General features: G+C 46.9%; 2 protein-coding genes and 1 long non-coding RNA gene across 12 annotated transcripts; 2 read left to right on the forward strand and 1 right to left on the reverse strand.

Annotated features, from left to right (window-relative positions):
- Positions 1 to 448: 448 nt before the first annotated feature.
- Positions 449 to 6,650, forward strand: ndnl2 (necdin-like 2). 4 transcript variants are annotated; one of them, XM_026155001.2, is made up of 11 exons: positions 449 to 573; positions 1,724 to 1,784; positions 3,313 to 3,432; positions 3,523 to 3,586; positions 3,904 to 3,983; positions 4,066 to 4,160; positions 4,475 to 4,554; positions 4,645 to 4,687; positions 4,776 to 4,838; positions 6,089 to 6,203; positions 6,285 to 6,650. In XM_026155001.2, the coding sequence occupies exons 2-11, from the start codon at positions 1,737 to 1,739 to the stop codon at positions 6,384 to 6,386; spliced, it is 810 nt and encodes a 269-aa protein (XP_026010786.2). In that variant the 5' UTR covers positions 449 to 573; positions 1,724 to 1,736; the 3' UTR covers positions 6,387 to 6,650. The 4 variants fall into 4 exon arrangements, with proteins under 4 accessions (XP_026010786.2, XP_080150601.1, XP_080150600.1 ...); XM_080294475.1 differs by lacking the exon at positions 449 to 573 and adding an exon at positions 734 to 1,032; XM_080294474.1 differs by lacking the exon at positions 449 to 573 and adding an exon at positions 748 to 851.
- On the reverse strand, positions 6,560 to 23,431 carry LOC113013802 (6-phosphofructo-2-kinase/fructose-2,6-bisphosphatase). 7 transcript variants are annotated; one of them, XM_080294469.1, is made up of 15 exons: positions 17,752 to 17,858; positions 17,589 to 17,707; positions 15,347 to 15,472; positions 14,044 to 14,140; positions 13,216 to 13,282; positions 12,953 to 13,027; positions 12,811 to 12,867; positions 12,393 to 12,514; positions 10,512 to 10,719; positions 10,278 to 10,424; positions 10,087 to 10,191; positions 9,709 to 9,838; positions 9,360 to 9,422; positions 9,116 to 9,180; positions 6,560 to 8,885 (listed from the first exon to the last, which is right to left on the reverse strand). In XM_080294469.1, exons 2-15 carry the CDS (start codon positions 17,668 to 17,670, stop codon positions 8,826 to 8,828), a joined length of 1,404 nt encoding a protein of 467 aa, XP_080150595.1. In that variant the 5' UTR covers positions 17,671 to 17,707; positions 17,752 to 17,858; the 3' UTR covers positions 6,560 to 8,825. The 7 variants fall into 7 exon arrangements, with proteins under 7 accessions (XP_080150595.1, XP_026010745.1, XP_026010748.1 ...); XM_026154960.2 differs by lacking the exons at positions 17,589 to 17,707; positions 17,752 to 17,858 and adding an exon at positions 22,999 to 23,431; XM_026154963.2 differs by lacking the exons at positions 17,589 to 17,707; positions 17,752 to 17,858 and adding an exon at positions 22,550 to 22,709.
- Positions 17,423 to 18,395, forward strand: LOC145422737 (uncharacterized). Its single transcript, XR_013904027.1, has 2 exons — positions 17,423 to 17,653; positions 17,896 to 18,395. It is a non-coding gene; the product is annotated as an uncharacterized LOC145422737 (long non-coding RNA).
- Positions 23,432 to 23,871: the final 440 nt, after the last annotated feature.

Consider the following 23,871-nt stretch of genomic DNA (forward strand, 5'->3'; position numbering starts at 1 on the left):
CAATCTCAGAAGCTAACAGCCGAAGAAAAGTCAACAGTTGCAGAGGTCTGAAAGAAATATCAATTTAATTGAATAAAGTATGAAGCTTCTCTTGGATTTCTGAAATTCCTGTTAGTTTCATTTTAAATATGCTAGTCTGTAGAATAAATTTCAGTAGTTTCTCACGCCTGTCCTCCTGTGTGCGTCTTGAATTTTATCATATAATCATGAGTTATATCAGTATGATTATTTATCTCTTTATCAAACGTTCATATTTCTGTTCATTAGTAATTATGCCAATTAGGTCCTTTTACACATAAACTAATGAACAATATTATTCCGGCGAATTTGTAAAATAAAAATAATTTTCTCGGTATAATAAACCATCAAACTGTCACAGGGGGAATAAATAAATAAAACCACTCAATTTTTATTTAATTAATAGATGAAACCAATGACTTTTACAGTCACTGAGTGAAACCAACGACGAATGAAACGGAAAGGAAAAGCGGCAAGTGCAAATGACGTCATCAGCAGGCGCCTACAAGCCCCATTAGCGGGAATCTGACCGTTTGGAACGGGTGGAGGATCAAAGTGAGTCATTTTCTAAAACATACGGACTATTTGAAGCTTCTGTTTGCCACGCTTTATCCCGGGAAATCCGGGTGAAGTATTTTAGGGCACGGAGTTAGCAACGCTGTCTGCTCTGGTTTTCGCGTTAAGGATCTGTGGTCACTTCCGGGTTTTTGTTTTTGTTCAGCCTACAGACTTTCTCGTTTAAAACGCGCCGAAACGCACACACACGGTGTAGCTGCGGCGATCAGGTCCTAACAGAATAAATGTGCGGCAAAAACTGTGCTTGTGTGGGACAGGTCAGCGCTGAGTCTAACATCTGGTTTGCTCTCTTACAAAGAAATGAACAGACTCTGATTTTTACGGTACTTAGATTTTAATGGCGTGAGACGGAACAGCCAATCACGGAGGCTGGTAAACATGCTGTGGGCTGCTTTCCTGCAGAGGGTGAAGAGGATTCTTCACTGCATTGAGGGGCTTGTGGGTCAAGCACATGTTTCAACCAATAACATTCAAATTAAGTTATAACTTCTATAATGTTTCTTTTTTTGGTAGGAGGCCTGTGTGGTGTGTGTGTGTGTGTGTGTGTGTGTGTGTGGGGGGGGGGGGGGGGGGGGGGGGGGTCTCTTTGGGGAGACAATAACCCGACGGACCAGTTGCACGAACCAAAGCATGCATGTATATTCCAGATATCTGTAGTATTATTAGAATCATATGATTACAGCACATTTACCTCTCATCCACTTCCTTGAAGTGTCTCCCAGCGCACTTGTTAGCATGTTTTGGTTCGTGCAACTGGTCCGTCGGGTTATTGTCTCCCCAGAAACATTTCCGTTGTGTTTTGTTTTCTTTTTGCAAGTGTTTCCTGAAGTTGCAGTCCGTTTGGCCTCTCAGGGCCACCGTACAGACACATCTGGCAATTTTACCATTTTTAATCCAGTGATGATGCACACGCTGTATCACCTCACACCATAATTTCCTGCTGTGCAAAGCTGCAAACAGAATGACCTTTGGTGACAGCCTCCCCTTCATGTATGTGAAAGTCAGACTTTAGAAAAGTGCATGTACTGCAGAACTATTCGAGATGTGGTGCAGGGGGCCAGGAATTAAAATGCTGTGCAGTCCAACCTAAAGAGGCACATCTGTTCATCCTACCTGTCTCCTTTATCAGGCGGTGTGTCGCCATGACGCAGAGGAAAAGACCGTCCAGCACACAGAGCTCCTCTCAGAGAGTAAGTCCTTCGTTTCCACCACAGAAGAAATTCTTTTTACTTGTCTGCACTGTTACAGTAGTGAGAGGTGCTAGGGTAAAGTGGTGAACGCCTTTGTATAAACTCAAGATCACGTCCAGATCAAACCACAGCAGCTGGAAAAAAAAAAGCAGCCCATGCAGGAAAAATGATTCCAACTGTGAGGGCATATGTTAAATAATTATTACACCCACTCCACGTGTCCCAATGATAGGAGCTTCAGCATCATGGGATATAGAGTTTGAATTAAGTGCAGTAATTTGATGTCTGTGATGCAGAGGGGCAGAAACAAGCTCCAGCTCTCTGGATGTTTGCTCTGTCTTCACTGGAGAAAACGTTCTGCATGGTTTCTTAAACACATGCTGAGAAACATCAGAGATGCTACGAGCAGAAACCGCTGAAGCAGCTGGACGAACAGGCCGGTCCCTGATGGCGGTGAGGTGGTCTGAATGGTCACTTTATTGGGAAACCTTCCACATCTTCAGCGGGGTACCTCGGGGTCATCGGCACTTTGCCTAAGTCAGGGGTCTCAAACGTAAATCAGCTGTGGGCCACTGCTGGCACTGTCATCTCACCGTAGTGTTCAAATAGTACAAAACAAACAAGAAGAAATCACAAATATTTCCAAAAGTGTTTGTTTTTTATTTAAAATATTGTATAACAAGACAAAACTGCAAACTAACCGAAGCCTTTTATTGAACTAGCAAACAAACACACCTGTCCTCTTCCTGGACAGACACACTTTGTCATACGTAACAAAATACAAACACAGACACAAGTGTTCACATTAGTTTGTGACTCGCTGAACTAACACAGCCGATCCCTCAGCATGTTTGTGCTCTCTGCTCATGTCACCTTCATAATAAATCATTTAAAGAGCTCATTTTAACATTTCACTCAACAACAAACAAACCTCCCCAACAGAAAGAGTCAAACTGCGTTATATTTCTTCACATCAAAATAGGGGCTGCGAGTTTGAGGCCTCAGCGGAGCAGCAAAGGCAAGATTAGCTTTGACCTGTGGAGGGTTCAAACTGCAAGCTCAGACCAACCATAACCATCCTGAACTGGTCTCAGCTGCTGGATCGCTCTTCCCAGTGACTTTTTAAGTTGCGTGGGCTCCGAGCCGACCTGCTGAAAGAAACTGCGCTGACGTTGCCGGGAAATCAGAGCAGCAAACTTTCATAGGAAAGGAGTGTGAACGTAGCGTAGTGACTGATGCAGTCAGATGCTTGGGGCAGCATGCAGCCCAGGAGCTCGTTGACGCTGCTGCTTCTCTTTGAAACCTAATAGCTTTGATTGGTTGGACTTGATGGTTTTTGGTGTTGACCCTCTGGAGGTCTGTGTGTTTGGCGATTACTGCAAGAACCTTATCGTGTCTCCATCTTCTCCCAGAGCTTTTAGACAGCCAGCTGATAAAAGGCAAAGTTGCCGTACAGAAAAATAAGCTGAATCTGAGGGTGTCAGTGAGTTTCACAGATACTGACTCCATGTACATTTTTCCCACGTAGAGACACACCGGCAACTTGGTGGCTCAGGATGAGGATGACGATGCGACCTTCACTCAGCCGAGTACGTCACAGGTGCAGAGAGGGCTGGAGAAGCTCACACCTGCACAGGTCGACCAAAAGGTACAGAACCAGGAGAAATCCAGAGTTTGATTCTTAATGATCAGTAAAATGTATTTAATTTCTTTTTTTCTGTCACTCGTCCGTCTGCAGACTGCTGAGGTGGTGCAGTACTTCCTGGTGAAGGACCAGAAGAAGATGCCTGTACGGCGAGCAGGTACAGACAGCAGCCAGGGAGCGTTTGAATACACGGCAGCGTTCCACTGAAAAGCCCTCTGAGGTTTATATCAGCTCAACTGTGAAATCAAACGGGGGTAACAGTTAAATTGAGTGCTAAGGAACAGAAGTGTCCACGAAAACAGAGGCTGCTTCAGTTTGTTTGAAAAAATAAAAGTGCTCAGCGTGTCGTGTCGGGCTCTGAAGAAGACGTTGTGAGTCTGAGGTGTTTTAAAACCTTGCTCGCAGCTGTGGATGTCCCAGACACGCGTATAAAGCACAGTAATGAAAGATAACGTCGTCTCCGTGCCGTTTCAGACCTGGTGAAACATGTGGTGAAGGATTACCGAAACATTTACCCCGAGATCCTAAAGAGGGCGGCGCGGACGTTTGACCAGGTTTGTAGAGTCAGAGATGATCGGCGTCTCGATTTGCAAATGAAACTGTCTCAGCACGGCGCTCCTCTGCTGCTCTGTCCAGGTGTTCGGCCTGAAGCTGGTGGAAATCGACCCTAAAAATAAAATGTACATATTGGTCAATAATTTGGAGACGCCTGACAAAGCCTCGCCGGTCAGGTGAGTATTCATGCATATATTCATAGACCGGGGAAACGAGCGTCTAAACATCAGCAGTACAAATGTTTGTGTGCGCTGTGTGGAGTCCGAGAGGTCTTTAACTTTAAGCTTTAAGAAACTGGGCAGAGACTGCAGCCCCATCTAGTGGTGACATCATGTGTTACATCACAACCTAAACAGTTAAACGCTGAGGCCGAGCAGCAGGATTCAGTTATTGAATACCTGCGTGTTTTATACTCTGACACAGCCAACATCAGTGCGTCATCAGAAAACCTGCATTTGTGTAACAAGTGTCTGTTTCCTGTGGCGCGTAGGAGCCCGTCCAATCCAAAGATGGGTCTGCTGTTAGCGATCCTCAGCGTCATTTTCATGAAAGGCGGTGTCGTCAGAGAGAGTGAGTGTCAGTCTTCCTTAAATAAAACAAAGGCGAGTTGATCTGTGGAAGGACACAAGTTTGACACGTTTGTCTTCCCTCGTCGCACAGATCTGATCTGGAACACTCTGAGGAAGCTGCGCGTGGACCCCGGGTGAGGCCACGCCCCTCAGTCGCCGCCCAGCTGCTCGTCAGGAGTCGGCACAAATCTGACTTTAAACGTTTCTGTTTGCTGTGCGCAGAGAGAAGCACGAGGAGTTTGGTGACGTGAGGAAGATGGTCACCGACGAGTTTGTGCGTCAAAGGTAGGAAGCAACCCGAGTCATGGGCTCTGTCACCGTGGTAACCGGGTCACTGTGGGGTCAGCCACAAATGATCAAGGACAGTTTAAAGTTCAAGATGTGAAGTTACTGCGCTGAACTGGATGTAATCTGATTACCTGATAGCATGTAAACCCCTCCCCCACCTTGGAAAGCACAGGCCAGGTGTGAAGTACCTGCGTCCTGCAGTCGGACGATGGCTCAGGCTTCTAAAGGCACTGCCGTGTAAGCAGAAGGTCGCGGGTTCGAGCCCGGCAGGGTCGCTGTAGTCGTAGCGCACTGGTGTGTTCAGAGCCAGCGTCTGTCAGACCGTAGACTCTGGTTTATACCACACCACAGAGCAGCAGGAGGGCGCAGGAGGCCAGAGCACCGCAGCACCGTGCCTGGACCAGCTCCTCCAACATTCCCAAACCGGTCAGAAAACCCCGTGTTGTGTTTCGGTTCGCATTTCTTTGACATTTTGTCTTCAGTTACTTTTCTGCGTCTGTTTTCGAACGATGCATCGCTTTCCTACAAAAACAGGCTGCAGTGGATCATAAAGGGCTTTTTTCCTTCAGCGTCTGTTGTTTTTCGCTGTATTGTAACTCATGTTTTCCAACCTGAAAGACTTCCATGCGACATGCTGGCAGCATCACTGATGTTTCATAATGATTATTTAACGTGATTACTCCTCAGTCTGGATTAAAAGGATCTGTTGATGTTGGGTTTCTTTTTTTTAAAGTGGTTTTCATCAAAATGTAAAAATTTTCATTTACCCTGAAGTTAAACCCACAGCTGTCAGTGGAAGCAGGCACAACATCTGTAAGTGAACCCGGCTGATAAGGATTTAAGACTCAGATATTTGGAGACTGAACAGATTTATCGGCTGAATTTATTTGTTATTGTCACAGGTGGTGGACGGCCCATCAGCACTTATAATGTGGCTGATGGGTTTTCCCCAAAGTCTCTTTACTGCTTTAAGTTTTATCTGCAGTTTTATATTTCAGCTCATAAATAATCAGGCGGGCGATCGCAGGTCCTGTTGGGAGGCCTCGACTTCTGTAACCAGATGTGATGATCAGCCTCGACGTTTCAGTTCGCCCGACCTTAGTTTATAGGAAGATCATGTTTTATTCTATAAGATGTGAAGAGCAGCTCGCTGCTCACGTTCAGTTTATATCGACTTCCACACTCATTTACTTGACATCTTTTCTGTTAATGCTCAGTTTGATTCCTGTGTGCGTGCGTGTGTGTAGGTACCTGGAGTACGTGCGGATCCCTCACACGGAGCCCATCGAGCACGAGTTTCGCTGGGGTCAGCGCGCCGACGCAGAGGTGTCGAAAGTCAAAATCCTGGAGTTCATGGGTGAAGTAAGTTTGCTGAGCAGAGCACGCCTACACCTGCAGATGAAGCTGTGGCTACTAATGATGGTTTTTTGTGTCCGATCTCAGCTTCATGAACAGGACCCTAAGACCTGGACTCAGCAGTACAGACAGGCCCACTCCCTCCCCAACTCCAGCCAGGCCTCCACCAGCAGCAGCAGTCAGAGATAACCACCTGACAGCTTCTCCTGCCTTCTTTTTATTTATCGTGTGTGAAAGAGAAGCTGCACCAGCAGCGTTGTGTGGACTGGTCGTGTTACAGTGTGAATCCCGGTTACATTAGAGCCTCGTGTTGGACCCGTGTGAGCCTTAGTTTTAAACATGAGAAAAAAACCACACAAATGTCCAGTATCCATTTAGATTTTATTGCCTGGATTTTAACGTAACAGCAGGTTTTTTTCACGTTTATAAAATAAAGTTTTATAATTGATCCAACAACAGTGATTGCATTGATTTGACTGGTTGCTGGTGACACAGCGGCACGGGGCGGGGTTACTGTACGAGTCTCGTTTAAACACAGAATTACTGTTCAACACTGCAGGTTTGCTACCACTCACAGTAAAACTGACTCACACTGTGAAGATGAGGATCCCCTGAGGTGGTTTGATTTTCTATTGCTACACCGGGTGATTCTGCACAACGCAGAACATAATGCTCCAGCACACAGAGGCCTCCAATCACATCTGAGTAATAGTGTTAGTCGCTATCCAGGTTTACTGGTATCATGAACCTGGTTCACCTAACTACAGCATATCACCATGGTAACCCTGAGCTACCTACTCTGGAAAATGTGCATTTTTCTACAGTTTCTCAGGTGAGCACATCCCTAAACTGCAGGCTTTGAGGTATATTTGATCCTGTATACTATTATTAAGAACACCTGAAGGTGTTAACACGGGTGGTGCGACTCCTTTTGCAAAGGAAGCCTACGCAGGTGTTTGGCTTCACTATCATCATGAAGCTTATTAATTCTGCAGCGTTCATCAGCAGCACAGTTTTTAGCGTCTCATCCGAGCAGCAATCCGATGCTTGGAACCACAAACGCAGTCCCTCGAATGACCACAGGATGTGGCCGTTTTGATTCCAGCATCTAACTGATGCTTTCATTGATCTTTAGTGACTTAGTACGACACCAGTCTGTGCTGCCTGTAATGAACCACCCGCCCTCCTAACATCAACCTGCCTGTAGGTGAGTTCATGATACCAGTGATCCTGGATCAGCGAGTCCAGGAGACAAAGAGCAGGACTACAGCGGACGGACACATCATCAGGACCACGAACAGTCAGTGTAACTTCACAGAAAAAAATAAAAAAGATGCACCAGACCTCCCTCCCCCACTAAAGAGTGGGGTGCATAGAGCAGTCATGGATTGTGTGTTTATGAGGCACATTGAGGTATCGGGCAGTTACAGGACCAGCTGTCCCCTCATGTTTTACGCAGGAATTATGGGTCGTGTGCTTTGAAGGCCTCGTTTCTGTTTTATCTTTTACAATGAATAATACTGAAAACTACCAAAAACCACATTCAGCCAAACACTGTCAGCCAGTCCTGCTGAATCCAATCACCGACCCCTCAGGTTATATTCCAGTCGCCTGTGGATATCCGGGTAGGGATGGTTTTCCTCCATCTTTTTTTTTTTTCTTTTAAATGAACGCGGGCCGTTTACAAAGAGATTAAAACACTAAACTATCATCACAGTTTCTGAACAGGCTGAAGGTAATCAGAGCTGAGGCTCGCAGAAGTCCCGAGGCGCAGACACTGTAAAAACATGGATGCATCTACCTGCATTCTGTCTGAAGGCCACCAGGTGGCGATAGCTGGGTTCCAGTTTTATAGGTGTTTAAACTGCTTTCTGTCTTGACTTTAACTCTTTTTTTTTTTCCCCCCCCTGATGATCATCAAGTGTTTCCTTGTTGTTTTAGAGCGCGTGTTCTGGGTGTTTTATCAGCATCGAGGCGCCAAGCACACGACTCAGGGAGAGTTTTATTTCTGCCCTGGAAGAAGGCCCGCGGGCGTGATGGTGGAAGTCCGGCTTCAATGCGTGAATGTGGCTTTAAGAAGTCGATTAGATCAGAATAGAAATGTTGGTACATTTACCACCAGAGCAAACATGACGGTTTTACTGCCAGGAATAAAAACTTTTTCAGCAATTCTAAAAATCCTTTCAACCTGTCCTTTAAGGATCTGTAACAACGCTCTACTCGCTGACGGTAACCAGCACCACGTGTTCGGTATGTCAGTGTGGACAGTTAACTTCCTACAATGACGGTTCAGACTGACACTGGTTACAGCACAGGTACAGGTAAGGAAGAGTCGAGGAGGGAACACGGTAACGCAGACCCCCCGGCACATGTTCAGCACTACTTTGTTTTTTTTCCCCACAGTAGACGAGACCTCTTCTTCACCCGGCCTCGGTCCTGCGTTATAAAGTGCATCGACAACGGAAAGAGGCTACCACAGAGAAATGTCTCATTTTCAGTGTTGTGAAGCTTCAAACTGTCACAACAGCAACAATCACAACAGCGATGATCTCTAAGATTACTTAAATTAAAAAACAATAAAAGGCCACTTCCATCAGTGAATAAAAACGAGCTCCCTGCCCGCCTCCTCTAGATGTGTTCAGGGACCGTCTCCAGGGCCTCGGCCGGGTCTCGGTCCACGTCGACGTTCTGGGAAAGAAAGTCAAACTGAGTCTGATGCACAGAGTCGCAGTGCTTTGAATCAATGCAGGCTGCACGCGCACGCACACACACACACACACCTGTGATTTATTAAAACCATTAGTTCACCGAGTGTGGGCGGTTCCTCTGCACCTCGGTCAGTGTCAGGTTTCGTTAACGCTACGACTTGTGTTCAGCCGTTTGTGTTTAAAAGAAGAAAAATCATATTTCATATTTACCACCGGCTTGTCTCTGTGCGTGTTGACGGCCTCGATGTTCAGGAAGACGGATTCCACTTTGCAACCTGAGGGAACAACAGACGGACGCTGTGATTGCACGTCGTGACTTCTTCCACCAGCACGCCGTTCAAAAACAACTTTAATCATCTTACTTTGTGTTTGCTAGTTTACGCTGCAGAGCTTGTTTTAATGATACTAACAGAGGAGGACGTTAAAGTCAGAGGCAGAAGAAGGCGAGACTGACCGTAAGCGACTGGCGTGAGTTTCAGAACCGTGTGCAGAGGACACTTCAGGTACGGCAGCTCATCTGAACACAGAGAAATGTTTGTTTATCCACGGCATGCCTGCTGCCATCACTCTAACCACAGAGAAATAAACTCGGGGAATCTATCATCGTTTCTTCATTTGTTTCATTATCGAAAAAATCCTGTGAAAGATAAATAAGAAGTGATCCTGTACTCTCAGCGGTGGGTTCATAGGGTGATATTTATGGGAATAATTCAAAACAACATTGGTTTTAATCACCTTTCGATCACAAACATGAGCGTAAAGGCTCAAAGCCTCAGCAAAGCCACTGCAGAAGAACCACTTACTAGCACTCTTGTCCAGGAAGTAGGCCAGCAGACACCTCATGACTGCCTGGTGACAGATGACTAGAACGTTCTCCTGCCTCTCCAGCTCCATGATGACCGGCTCCAGACGCTGAACGAGGTCCTCGTACGACTGAGACACACACAGTTAGACATCAGTCACTTTGCTGTCAACGCGTGAAGCTGAACGAGGCTCCTCTTGTCGTCAAACACTCGGATTTACTATCTGACTCAAAATGGGACCAGATTTATTTTTTAATCGCTTTAATGTTTTATTCAGTAAAACATGCAACAGAGACCTAAACTCATAGTGACTCCTATTACACAGCCAGAGCAGCTGCCCCCTGCTGGCCAGCAGGTGTACGCAGGGTCCACACCCACCTCTCCTTTAGGGTAGCGGTAGCGATACTTGTCTTGGTCCCTCAGCGCGAACTCCTCGGGGAAATGCTCCTGAATCTCCTCGTACGTCATCTCCTCACAAACCCCCTGAAGTGAAACACACAGGAAGTCAGACTCGTCTCCTACGAGCAGAAATCATCTACGTGAAGCGGCCGAGCCGTTTCTTTACGTACGGCGTCGATCTCGTTGAGAGCTTTCCATTGTTCGTACTGGACTCCCAGAGCCTCTGCGGTCTGGATGGTCCTCTTCATGTGGCTCGTCCACACCTTCAGGTCGCTGATGCACTGCCCACGCATGTAGGTGCCCAGAGTGCTGGCAAACTGACGGACAAGAGAAAAATCTCACTGACAACAACATGACCCGAGATCACAGGTGCATTTAAAAAAAACAAAAAACAAAAAACAAACCTTCGCCCCGCGAGAGGAAAGCCCAGAGTCGCCTCCGATGCGACCCACGAGGTTCAGTTCGCTCTCACCGTGGCGACACAGGTAGATGGACCTCGGGGTGACGTGGATGTTCATGAGGTAGTAGACGATCCGGCTCTGAATGTGGTCCTGGACCCGGTTCACCAGGTATCTGCTGCCCACGTTGAAGATTTTAATGTAAGACAAGTTCCTGCAGAAAGACGAGGAAAAGAGACCCAAAAGCGTCAGCCCTCTTTAACTTCCTCTGCTGGACACAACGGTGCGTTTACGTAACAAAGACACAGATCGCCCAGTCCGAAGACGCAGGACCAACAACCTGTCACGCAGCGATGTATCAATGTGAAGCTCCTATAAAGATTTCATTCTTTAAAGTTGTTCATTTCTTCTGCCATCATATTTGTACTTAGTTACATTTGTACTTAATGCACACGCATTTTGTTTTTTCTCAGTGTGATGGATGCTCAGGGACGACTTCAGGATCTCACCCAAGATTGTTGGTTTAAAATGGAGCACTGTAACAAAAAATAATTTCCCCCAGGGATCAATAAAGTATTCTGATTCTGATTCTGATTCAACCACAGACGGTCCCATTAGTGGGCAAACCGCTCAGCCTCCTGAGCCACAGTCATGTGAGGAATCCTGCCGTATTATTGGCTCGTGCAACCGCTGCACCAGCTGAGACGGACGTCCATAAAGCTCTCGCTCCACAATTTATTACAATTTAAACATATTGTCATATTTAACCCTTTAAGACCTACCATAGCACCAAGTCCGCCAGAGCTTATATTATATTTTTACCTGCTGTGGAGCCATTTTTGGGAGCATTTCAAGTTGCTATACATCAATACAACCATTACAGCCCAAATTTTAATAATATGTATTCATTAAGTGCATAGTAATTACATAAATTGCAAAAAAGTGCAATAAACTACAAAAAAATTGAAAATCGTTTTTTTTAACATATATTTCTAGTTAGAGAAATTTAAGAGGCTTATCCCTCAAAACTGTAAATACACAAACTAGTTTCCCTCCAAAGGAAATTTATTTTAAGTGTCTTCATAGTTTTATTTTTGAGATACACCAATTTTCATATACTGCAGGAAAAACGAAAAAATATATTATAATGCAAATTTACAAAATAACAGCATGTGCATCAAAATAAACTATTTCCAGCAGTGCAATATGAGTCCTCAGCATCCCAGAGACGACACAGAAAGTCATAAAGTCAAACATAACTTTTAAAAACACAAGTATAGGCTCATGAGGCCACGATGGTAAAAAAACAAAACAAAAAACAAACTACATTTCCGCAAAATGACGTCACTTCTGGTTTTGGGCAGGTCATGGCGGACATGCGATAGTTCACGCTGATGGATGTAGGAAGTGTTACGAACAGCTGATCGGATCGGCAAAGCGTGTTTCTGGAATATTATGTTTTTGTTCCTGCAAGAGCTTTTTATGCAGTTTTTGCAAAGCTGTATGTGGAAGGAAACCGTGACCGAGGACAAGCTGATGGCATCAGATGTAAGTACAACTCCTCTGGTTTCATATGCAAAAAAAATTATTGCGCTAGCTCACGTGGTTGCAGAGCTACTGGGATTTAAAAATAGTTACACAAAATGGAGCGTGCTGCTCCGACCGGCTTTAAAGGGTTAATGGGCTTCAGAGGCATCAACTCAAACCAACATCGACTGTGCAGAGTGATTGATGTGATGATGGAGTTTAATTCCAAATTCTCTGTGTAAGGTTATTTTATGAGTTTAGCATGAACAGAGAGTGTGGCTGATCTGCCTCCATGCTAACAGTGAACCACGAGGTGTGGATGTGACTCAGAAGCTGATTTTCCACAGCAGAGGCAGTCACCTGTCCTTGGTGTCATCGAGGGGGACGTAGGTCATCGTATAACATTCGATCCTCTTCAGGAAGTCGGCCACAGCCTCCTCTTTGTCACAGCCGGCGTAGTCCGGGCTGCTCAGCTTCACTTGCTGTTTTCAGGCAGAGAGAGTGGGAAAAGTCACGACTAAAGCAGGGCACATGCTGAGAGAGACGTGAGCTGCACGCACAACATGAAGTCTGAAACGAGCCAAACTGAAGAGAAAAGGACGGAGAAGCTGCAGGAAGGGTTTCTCCACGCTTTTGTTGTGGAACAAAAACCAGTCCAGGTCCTGCCAAGACACCCGCGGGCTGGCACAGCGAGCTCGGTTCAGCCCGTTCCAACAAAAACAAACTGAAAGCGCACCGGATCCCGGCTCCGAGCAGCGACTCGCCTCGGCTCACTTACTTTAATATTCTCAGCGATGATGTCGGGGTCGTCACATATCGACTCCACAAAGAAAACCTGAACAGGAAGGGAAACAAAAGCTGTCACAGAGGTTTGACGAACACATTTCTATTTTTAATAAAGAGAAAGAAAGAAAGTTGACCTTGTAGCCGTTTTCTTTGGCAAAGTTCAGGATGACCTCTCTGCGGTCCTGGGTGGTGTTCGTGGCATCAAAAACCTTCAAGAGACAAACTCAATAAGACCACGCTGACCGACTTTAACAGCTGCTCACACAAGGATGTGATGACTTGTGTTCACGGCGTTTTAGGGAGATCTGATTTGTCACTGTAATATTGTGTTTGTGTGTCCACTACAAACAAAAACGTGCTGCTGAGAAGTTTGGAGGAAACTTTGAGTTTGACTCACCACCACCTGACCCTGCTCCCTGCTGATGTACTCGCACACGTCTTGGAGGGCAGCGACGGCACAGGCCCTGCGTGCCGACACAGAAACCGACACGTTAACGATGTATGACACTGTCAGCAGGCGGGACTCACCCCTCATATCTTTACATGCTGGTAGGAAAGTAGGAAACAGCTTCAGCCGTTCATGCTGCATTTCCACGTATGTGCGCGTGTGTTGAGTTTCATGCACCTCAGTTATGCCAAAGAACAGCTGGACAGCTGTGAGTGTTTAAAGTCTGTTACATACTGCTGCGATCTGACCACTGTGAGCGCTACAAAAGCTCATCTTATCTGCAGGACATCAAATGGAAGGTGAGCAGCACTGTGGAGAGTTACAGGTCAGTGCGACCGACTGAAGAAGGGGCTGAGGGGCCGAGATCATGGACGGTGAGCTCTGCAGTGAACTGCTCCAGCTCCCATCTCACTTTGTGTCACAGATTATTTAAGGCCAGTTTATGACTCAACAACAAAAGTCTAAAAACAAAGTGTGAACGATTCTAACAAGCTTGAAAATGAATATCTGATACGGTCACTTTCAGTCTTTACGCCTAAACGACTCACAGCTCAGGTACAAGAACTGGACTGAAAACGGGAGAAAAAGCAGCAAATGTCCAAACAGTAACTTTTAAAGACCTTCAGAGAGTTGGACTCGTATTGCTCACGAGCACTTTAAAAATGACGGCGTAGTCTGGCTCCTCTGAAGCAACATGCTGTGGGTTTCATAAACACAGCCTCACACACTAACGCCTTAATGCCGAGGTGTGGCACACGTGCAGCTGAGGGTTCGTACTTGCGGATCTTCATGGCCTCCTCGTTGTCGGGTCTGAAGAACTGGTAGCTGTTGTAGGAGCAGGTGGCCTGTCTGCGGTACTGCCCCACATTAAACACTGGAACACAGAGAACACAATCCTGCTGACACAGTGACAGGGTCTGGATCTGTAGCAATGAGCTAACAACGCTCAGAGACTAAACTTACAGCTAAACATGCTAATGAGGATGCCATCTGCTGGCTTTTAGCAGTGACCATCACAGGTTAGGAGAACGAGCCATGAAGGATTATAACAACACAAACAAGGAGCAGTAACTGTGGCTGACAGCAGCACACGTTCTAACCCACGATGCTTTCAGACGGCTGAAAAAGACCAAACTGCAGTTCCTCTAACATCCAGCAGAAGCTCCAGCAGTCAGTCCGTCCCCATAAACCCGGGGTGGCAACTCCAGGCCTCGAGGGTCGGTGTCCTGCAGGGTTTAGATGTGTCCTTGATCCAGCACAGCTGATTCAAATGGCTAAATGACCTCCTCAACATGTCCTGAAGTTCTCCAGAGGCCTGGGAATGAACCAATCATGTGATTCAGGTGTGTTGACCCCGGGTGGGATCTAAAACCTGCAGGGCACCGGCCCTTGAGCCCTGGAGTTGCCCACCCTGCATAGACTCCCATGTTAAAACTTCTGCTTCGGTCTCTAAACACAAGCTCTGCTCCATAAAACCGTACAGCTTCACTGTGAACAGAAGAGCAGATGGAAAACTCGTGTGGAGAATAACAGATTTTTGCACTGATGAAGAAGAAAGTATGTGCACAGCTTACAGCTGTTATGACCGAGGATGGAAATCTCCTTACTATCATTTAAATGTCATCAACAGACTCATCAGAGCCATGCTGACTGCAATGAACTTCCTTGAAATCTGACAGTGTTAGGATCCTCTGAAGGATGTGCTGCCAACATGTTGGTGTCAAATACCGCAGAGCACCTTCAGAGTCCTGAGGAGGCCTCAGCGCCCTGGAAGTGTTTTGGCAACACACAGCAGACCAAATAAAGTCCGGACAGCCAGAAACGCCGCGGCCAAACAGTTCCTTTGCTCTCATCCGCATCTCTGTAACCTGCCTGTTTATTCACAAAGCTTTGACCTGAGAAACGTTATTACTCTGCTGCTCAGTCAGAGTCTGTGTGAAGGTTTACAGAAATCACTCCAAGCTGCATCAAACAGCACCTGCGAACACGAGCTGCGTTACAGCTCACACTAACAGATGCGTTTCCATCTGTGTGGCGACGGCCTGGTGTGTCAGTTTAGCCCCGCGCTGGCAGCCGATACCTTTGGTTTTGACGCCGATCCAGTTCAGGTACCTGGTGAGCTTCGTGGAGATGTAGGTTTTCCCTCGTGCCGGGAGGCCCACCATCACGATCATGGTCGGGGAGTTGGTGAACTGGGGCACCGAGGCTGAAACGCACAAACACAAAGACGGTGACTACAGGTGACCAGCGCAGGTGTCCGAGGAGGAAAACACACCGACGTCTCAAAGAAGCCGTGAAAGTTTTACCATCTGAAGTCTGACGAACATTTCAAACACATCAGTCTTATAAATACTGACACAAGCCTGCAAAATACTCCAGCTACTACATTACAATGCTAGCATCTCGACAGATGGCTCCGCCCCTCCCTGAGCCTGTCGGAGGTTTCTTCCTGTTCAAAGGGAGTTTTTCCTTCCCGCTGTTGCCAAAGTGCTTGTTTAAAGGGGACATATGGTTGTTGGGTGTTCTCTTAATAAATAAATACATTTAAGTAAATGTTTATAAATTCATTTCTGTTTTTTATGTAAAAATGTGTCAAAGACATTAGAACTTCTTCCTTTTTATTTCATTCATTTCTTTGAAGCCTCGGTCCTCCGTACGATCCTGATCTAAAAGTTAATGCCTGGCTGTGAAGGAGAGGCAGCAACAACACAACCATGTTCGGCTCATCTCGTAAACAATGTCTGACTGCACAGCTTTCCTTCGCTGACGTCAGTACAAGTGTGCCACGGAGGGTTCGAGCTGGACTAAATGTTATTTTGGTGATAAGAAGGAACACCGTCTGACCGCGAGTCATTTTTCAGAGTCACAGGCTGTAATCTTTCCTCCCACAGACACACGTTCGCCGTACAGAAAGGAGGTGATTTTAAGCTCATGGCCAGCTTCTCTCTTCTTCATCGCTTCAGTTTCATCTGTTTGTTTCCCAACCTTTGTGCACTTTACTGTAGTTTAAGTAGGAAGTGCAGCTGAAGTCAGTGAAGTTTACTGCTGTTCTTTGAAATACGTTTTCTTCTCATTTACTGTGTTTTTCCTTTTCCCACATCAGCACTGATCTCATTTCTTGCTGTCGTTGGCTTTTGTAAAGCACGCTGTGTTTGTGTGTCTGTTGTACATAAATACATCACACCTGATTACCGATTGATGTGGAGTTAAGACCATAAATCACCCTAAAACCACTCAGACCCATCTTGTGACATCTCCACAGCTCCGACCGCAGGCTGCAGACACACCGACTGCACAGACGAAGCAGTCACAGGGAAATGTCACACGTATTCTTGTGCTTTTACTTTGGTAAAGGATCCAAATAAAAACTTTAGCACTCAGAAAGCAGCAGTGAGCACTGGTTGTTCACGTGTGGTGAGGAACGGTGAGTTTCCTCTTCAGGTGTTTGGCTGCTGCTGTCGCCCCCCTCGTTGTTAGGCTGCCCGTTCAATGCTTACAAAGCTGCAAAATGTTAACACGTCTGAGTGAAAGCTTCAAGGAAGATCTGAGAGGAACCTGACATTCGTTTGTTTCTTCTTCTGACAGCTGCTCCGTGTGGGATCTTACTTTCAACAGCCCTCTGCATGCACTCAGATATATACAGACGTCACATCAGCAGCAGAAATGTGGACTTTACAGCAGAGAATCAGCAGCTCCACGACCGCTCTGAGGTCAGAGTCAGACGCTCCTGCACTGATAAGGTTATAACTGTGTGGTGGGAATTTTTTTCCTTCAGTCAGGGGGGTGAAGATCGGAAAATTGCCACCCAATCATAAGCTAGAAATGATTCTGGTGTTTTTTCTGCGCTGCCGGTTAAACAGAAACGTGCGGTCCTGACGTTTGATTGGGCGGGCAAAACGCCCGCTCGGGCAGGCTGAGCCTCGCCACACACACTTGTCCACCAACAGCCTAGTTTTCATACTTTGTAACTCTTTCTTCAAAATATTTTGTTATTGTGATTCTTTAGATGTTTAGTTTCACTTTGTACTTTACAAAATTCTTTAAATGCACATTTGTCGTGTTATTGTTGAGTCTGAGTCTGTCTGACCGCACGCAATCACGCAGCGACCCTTTAGGGTGAATGGCCGTCAGGACACACACACACACACAGACAGACACACACAGACACACACACCTGGTGAATCCACACAAGCTGTTCAGAAGAAAACGCACAAGTATCAGCATGTCAAAGCAAAACAAGGCATCACAGCGCAAACCGTGTGTGTGTGTGTGTGTGTGTGTGTGCACGCACATGTGCTGCATGTGTGCGCTTGTGTACTTACAGCCTCGCCGTCTGTTCAGCCTGCTCTGCATCCATGGACCCCAGGTCTTCTCCAGAGGATTCTGAGTGAGTGTTTGCGACATGGCTTCAACAGCCAGGTGTGTGTCTGTGTGTGTGAACCTCTCCTCTGTATCTGCGCTCTGTGTGTGTCTGTGTGTGTGAACCTCTCCTCTGTATCTGCGCTCTGTGTGTGTCTGTGTGTGTGAACCTCTCCTCTGTATCTGCGCTCTGTGTGTGTCTGTGTGTGTCTGTGTATGTGAACCTCTCCTCTGTATCTGCGCTGTGTGTGTGTGTCTGTGTGTGAACAGGAGGACGGGATAAAGGCGCTCTCCCAGCTGTGTTCAGATTTTGAACTTTCTCACACCACATCAGAGTGGGAGGAGCTTCAGCAGCACACCTGTTTGGTTTGCGGCAGAGGATGCGGTGCCTCTGATTGGTCGGCTGGCCTGTCAGTCAGTAAAAGACACTACGATGAGGTCATCCACCAATCACCATGTGCTGCAGTAACCTTTGTCCCGGCACACAGGAAGTGGTGTAACGTGACAAACGGGTAACAACCATGCTGAGCGGCTCTATTGTGATTCTATCAACTGACACCCAATGAAAGCAGCCGAGGCCTGTGTGTGTGTCACATGACCTAGGCCTTCATTAATATCAACCATGTGGGTGGTGACTGACTTGTTTGTTGTATTTAAATCCAGTCCTGAGATAAACACACACACACACACACACGACTGAATGTAATTAAAAAGAAACAAGAGCAGAAAATCCAAACTGCACAAATTCATTAAATGCATTTTAAATGTAATTATTAGAGGCAGTCATGTTTTTGCATGTGTGGAAAACAGCTTCTACCAAACAAAAACACTTTAAGAAACGAGCAGATCAGACTGTGCCTGGACATCCTGACCTTTCTGCATTAACCATCATTAATCCACCTTCACGTGACCACAGTGCTGCAAGACGTAGCAAAATCAAGACGATTTTGCTTCCAAGGAGCCAAACCTGTTTTGTTCTCTCCCATTTTCAGTCCACTCCTTGTACCTGACCATTTTCAGAGGAATGTTTTAACTGCTGACCAATGAATCATTCAATGAACCCAACTCCAGACACTTTACTACTACTCATGTGTCACAAAACATGCCAAAGACTACACCGTTTGACCTGCATAAAACAGTATTTTTGCACCAATGAACGAATTTCCAAAGAGCTATTGGATAAAATCTTAGCATATCTAAGCAAAGTGTTCAGTGTGTCGTTAAAAAATTAAATAAATAAATGAAGAAACCGGAGAATGGAGGACAAACCCCGGAGGAGAGGCTGAGGTACGGCTGCACAGTTACAGCTTAACTGATAATCGCCATCATTGTGATCAACACTGAGACCACAACTATTTGTCACGATTAACAAAATGTGTGTTACACTGTAAACAAATCTCTGCATTGCTGTGAAAGACTCTGGTGACCTCAGCACGTCTGAGCTGCACTGCAGCGTTGGCTTTAATGCATTAATTATGTTAATGGAGTCTTTGCTGATGGAGTCTTTGCTGATGGAGTCTTTGCTGATGGAGTCCCTCAGCTGGCCGAAGAAGTTGTTGTTGTTTGTGCTGCAGACACAACTCTGCAGCACTCTGTGCATGTGATGCCTTCATGTTTAACATCAGCTGCCTTAAAAATGAAGTATTACCAAACACCATGTCTGCAGTGCCACACACAGATACATTTTCCGTGTTGCTGCTCCAGGCATGGAGCAGGGAAAGGCTGTGATTGGCTCATATAGACGAGTGGTCGGCTGCTTATTTAGGGAGCGCCTGGCTTGCCTTTGCTTTGATGGCTCATTTAATTCTGGGACATCAAATACAAGTAATTGTGCAGCCCTCGGCCGACGTGTGCCAAGTTACATTTTTGGTGAGAGCCTGCAGACGTCTGTGAAACACGGTGGAGGCTCTGTCATGGTTCAGGCTGCAGTGGAGCGAGTGGTGTTCGCTAAAACTTCTAAATGCAGCAGCCATTTAAAGCCATCTGCAAAGCACCTGACTGGGAGTAGGAGAATACCTGCAGTAAAAATATACCCGGGCAGGAAAACAGAGTGAAACACTGCCATCAGACTGGGCTCCACACAGTCCACACCTCAACGTTACTACAGCAGTGTGGGATCATCCTGACAGAGAACAAAACAAAGCAGAAACAGTCTGAGAAGAGCTCCTAACGTCCTTCTAGAGGCCTGAAGAGAAATGACTGGAGACACTTAAATGACAGAAATCTGTCTGAGAGAGTTCAGAGAAATAAAGGCGATCATACCAAAATATTCATTTTACATTCACAGAAATCCGTTTTTGCCTGATATGTTTTAATCCCACACATCTTTTTGAACATGCTTCAATAAATCCTTACATCCATTTTCCAGCAGAATACAGAGAAATGAAATTGGCTCACGATTGTTGCACGGTACTGAACGTCACTCCTTTGCAAGTTAAGCAACATTGAAAAAAGTTTTCCCTTCGTTATCTCAGTTTATCTCCTTTCAGCAGACGGCTCTTATTTACAGTCGAGTTAGCTCCTCCTGTCCTGCTCTGTCTCACAGAGTGACGCAGACAGACAGAGGAGGAGGGACGCTATAATACTTATGCAGCTGAAGTCTACATGTTGCTTTACCGGAAGTGCATAAAACGGCGCTCAGCAGACATTACACCAGAAGAGGGCGAGCGAGAGCGATTAAGAGGGAAGTGAGAAGGGAAACTGAGGTCTTTAGTCAGGTCAGGTCTGAGTCTACCTGACATGACTGTCACCCCCCAAAAAACTTCATTATTAGAGACATCAGTGGCCACAAGATGGCAGTAAATGACAGGACGGCAGCAAACAGGCGTTACAGGCTCACCGACAGGACGGCACGCTGTTCTGAGGAGTGAGGAGACAGAGGCTTCCACTCGTCTCCTCAGCGTGATGCTGCCATAAACACATAAAATCAGAACGCAAACAGAAAGCTTATCTAAGGTAAGACCAACACGTGGACCTTTGCACACAGCTCAAGGCGAGCATCTTCAGATTAAACACCCGTCACACTACATCCTGTTACCGTCCTTGTTTGCACGCTGCAGCAGACACACAGCTTTGTACAGAACTGAAACTGGACTCACAACCTTTTCGCTGTGAGCCAGCGGCGCTAACCACTGCACCACTGCACCAGTGGCCAGCTGCAGTCGCTCTGTGTGGAGTTTGCGTGTTGTTGTCTGCGTGGGTTCTCGGCGGGTACTCGAACTTCCCACCGTCACGAAAACATGGATCCGTGGATGGATCACTCACTTTTATTTGAATTTTGGGGACAAATAAATGAGAGTTAAATAAAGGGAAAACATGCCATTTTAGTGGTTTGGGTCTGACTTTAGCTTCTACACAGAAGTTAAAATATTAATGATGTGCAGTACTGACCGAACATATAAACACAGATCAGTCAGTAAACATAAGCAGCTCCTGCAGCTGCTGTTTACTCTGCTGGAGCTCCCAGTGAGCAAACAGGAGCTGGGTCACATGTGAAACGCACATCTGCTCAAGTCATCAACAGCTCAGAGAAGTTGAAGTTGAGCAAGAACATTTCCTACGAAGTCACGCTTCTGTTCCCACGTCACAGCTTTCTTCAACAGTGAGCCGAACACTAAAAACCAAAGAATCTGAGGTCAGAGGTCATCAGTTTTCAGTCACCGAGGTTTAAAAAAAAGACTAATGAAGCAAACGGCTACGTTTCTTCTGCCAACGTAAAGTTTATTTTCAGGCCTGAGTACCTCATTTATATTTTAGTGGCTCTGTAGTTTAGTGGTTTACACCCAACACGGCAAAGATGCTCCGCCTGATTATTTCTAAATGACTGACATGGACACAAACTGAATCCATCCACAAGTCAGATTTCAGTAAAAACCAGTGAAGCATTGTTGTCTTCATGCCTCTTCCTTCCTTCATGAAAGGAAGCTGTGTGAAAGGCATGCAGTGTGTCTGTGTTTTTAGTCAGGACTGAAAACTGACCAAAAATGCCTTCGGGAATTTTATCAGCTCGGAGTGGACAAAAGTCACATTTATTAGTTTAAAAAAGAAACCCACCCAAGTTACAGCCACGACAGAGCAAAGCAGCCAAGCATTCACTGCTATACTCAGCTCAACATAAACACGTCTTTTAAAAGCGCTGCACACATCACAGACGGCTCGGAGCGAGATTGAATCATGTCAACACGACAGAAACCATCACAGAGCGCCAGTCACACACGAGCTGCCACAGGCTGACCAAACAGACCTCAGAGTGGAAAGACCTCCCTGCAGCCGAGCCGGGACGTGAACTTTGTCGTCATTAACTGAAGTGAAGCCAAAACCATGCAGGAAATTTCAATTTTACTATATTTTTAGACACGAGCAGCATGCTACAGCCTGCTGTTGGTTTTATACATGACCACGGCCTGAAGTTTAAAAGAGCACGGCGTACATCAGTCACCGTTAGTCAGGCCTGACCGCACGACGTACTGCAGAAGATCCTGCTCTCAACTACATATTTGCTTCTTATCACAGGAGTGAAACCCAGCACTGACACGGTGGCGATTAAGGCCCAGACATGCTGACCATGCAGTGAGCTGTAGCCACGCCACCACACTGCAGAACATCCCCCGCTTACACATTGATAAGAGTCCAAAGACAGGACCTGCTGCTGGTCAGGCTGTGTTTTTATAAAAATAAGAGTGGCCGTGCGAGCACACGCTCCCCACCCTGCAGGCTCAAAGTCGTCCACTCCTCCAGCATTAAAAGGTGCCCACTCTCGGATTTCTGCCCGCGGCCTCTCAGACAGCGGATCCGGCCCTGCATTGGCTCTCACTTCACGTGACCATCGAGCCAGACTTCAGGTGTTTTCACCAAAAATGAGTCACGTGTGCGACCTGGGGGAGGTCAGCGGTGCGTTTCTCTGAATGAGGGAAACAAACCTCACCTGTGCTCTCACACCGCACGCGCCGCCGTCGCATGGGGTGCGCGCTTTGCTCCCTGGACTCCATTCCCCACGCGGGCCGTGTCTTATCAAACCAGCAGCACCACCCAGCATATGCCTGACAGCAGCTCAAAGACCGCGCGCTGTGACATATATGCGCGCTCACAGCAGGCCCGATATATCGCAGTCCTTATATAATGTGTGTGTGCGCGCGCACGCTGATTGGCTTTAACAGTATTCCTGATGATGATGATGATGATGATGATCACGCCCTCTGCCCGCTAATCAATGACATTATCCACAGTTTGCGTCACGGTGACGCGCACACAGTGTGTTGCGGGAATGAATGAAATAAGAGGAAGTGTGTGTGTGTGTGTTTTATTACATAACCAGGGTGCTATTCTTACATCCCGGTCATGCGCAGTGCGCGTGCACGCGTGCCCGTCACTCACCGTGCGGCCGTTGGAACCGGAGCGTCCTCCCCGCGGCCCCCGGGGTGTCTCCTCCGGCTGCTGCGATCCGCTCTCCGTTCATCATCCCGCAGATCTGCTCGTGGCTCACCGCGTCGCAATATCTGTTTGTGTGTTATGACTCCGTGCCTGCTGCATGCAGCCACGGTGCGTGTCTCTGCCCGCTCAGGCAGCGTGGAGCCAGCCAGGCGGTGCTGGGCGGAGCGGAGAGGCCGGTCCTCGTTGTCACAGACTAACTAGTCCTGCAGGTTTAACGTCTCACGCCTCTGTCATCGTAAACATCAGCACGAGCCCGTGCGTTAATGACGCGCCCATCGTGTGCCACGCCTCCTCCTCCTCTTTGTCCTTCCTGTGGGGATCGTCGTGATGCTGCGCGCGCTCTGCTCTCACCTCGTTGCCGTCATCCTGTCACAGAGTCTTAAAGGGGCCCCCCGACACTGTTACCCGAAAGGTCACGGGACTGTTTCGTGTGGAGGACGCTTGGTCACGTGCTTTTTGGCCGTTAAGGAGCTGGTTTGTTTGTCGGCGGGAATGCACCCAACCCCCACACCCTCCGACCCCCGATGGCCCCTGAGGCCCTCTGCACTGCTTTCACTTTCCAGGACAGCTGAGCCAGAGTCAGGCAGAACTCACCGCTGACGTTAAACACGCAAAATCTACGCAGACGGCTCGTCGCAGGCTTTTACGTCACAGAGAGTTAAAAGTCAGACCCTTTCCCATGGTGACGTGTCTGAGGTGGACATACACAGTGTGATCCACCCTCAGACACTGTGCCCCACATTTGATTGTCTTTAGCAGAGTCTCACAGAAATCGTGTGGACCTGAACATGATTAATAAATCTGCACAAATACGAT

This window comes from Astatotilapia calliptera, chromosome 20 (genome assembly GCF_964374335.1).
Source record: "Astatotilapia calliptera chromosome 20, fAstCal68.1, whole genome shotgun sequence".
Lineage (NCBI taxonomy): Eukaryota > Metazoa > Chordata > Actinopteri > Cichliformes > Cichlidae > Astatotilapia > Astatotilapia calliptera.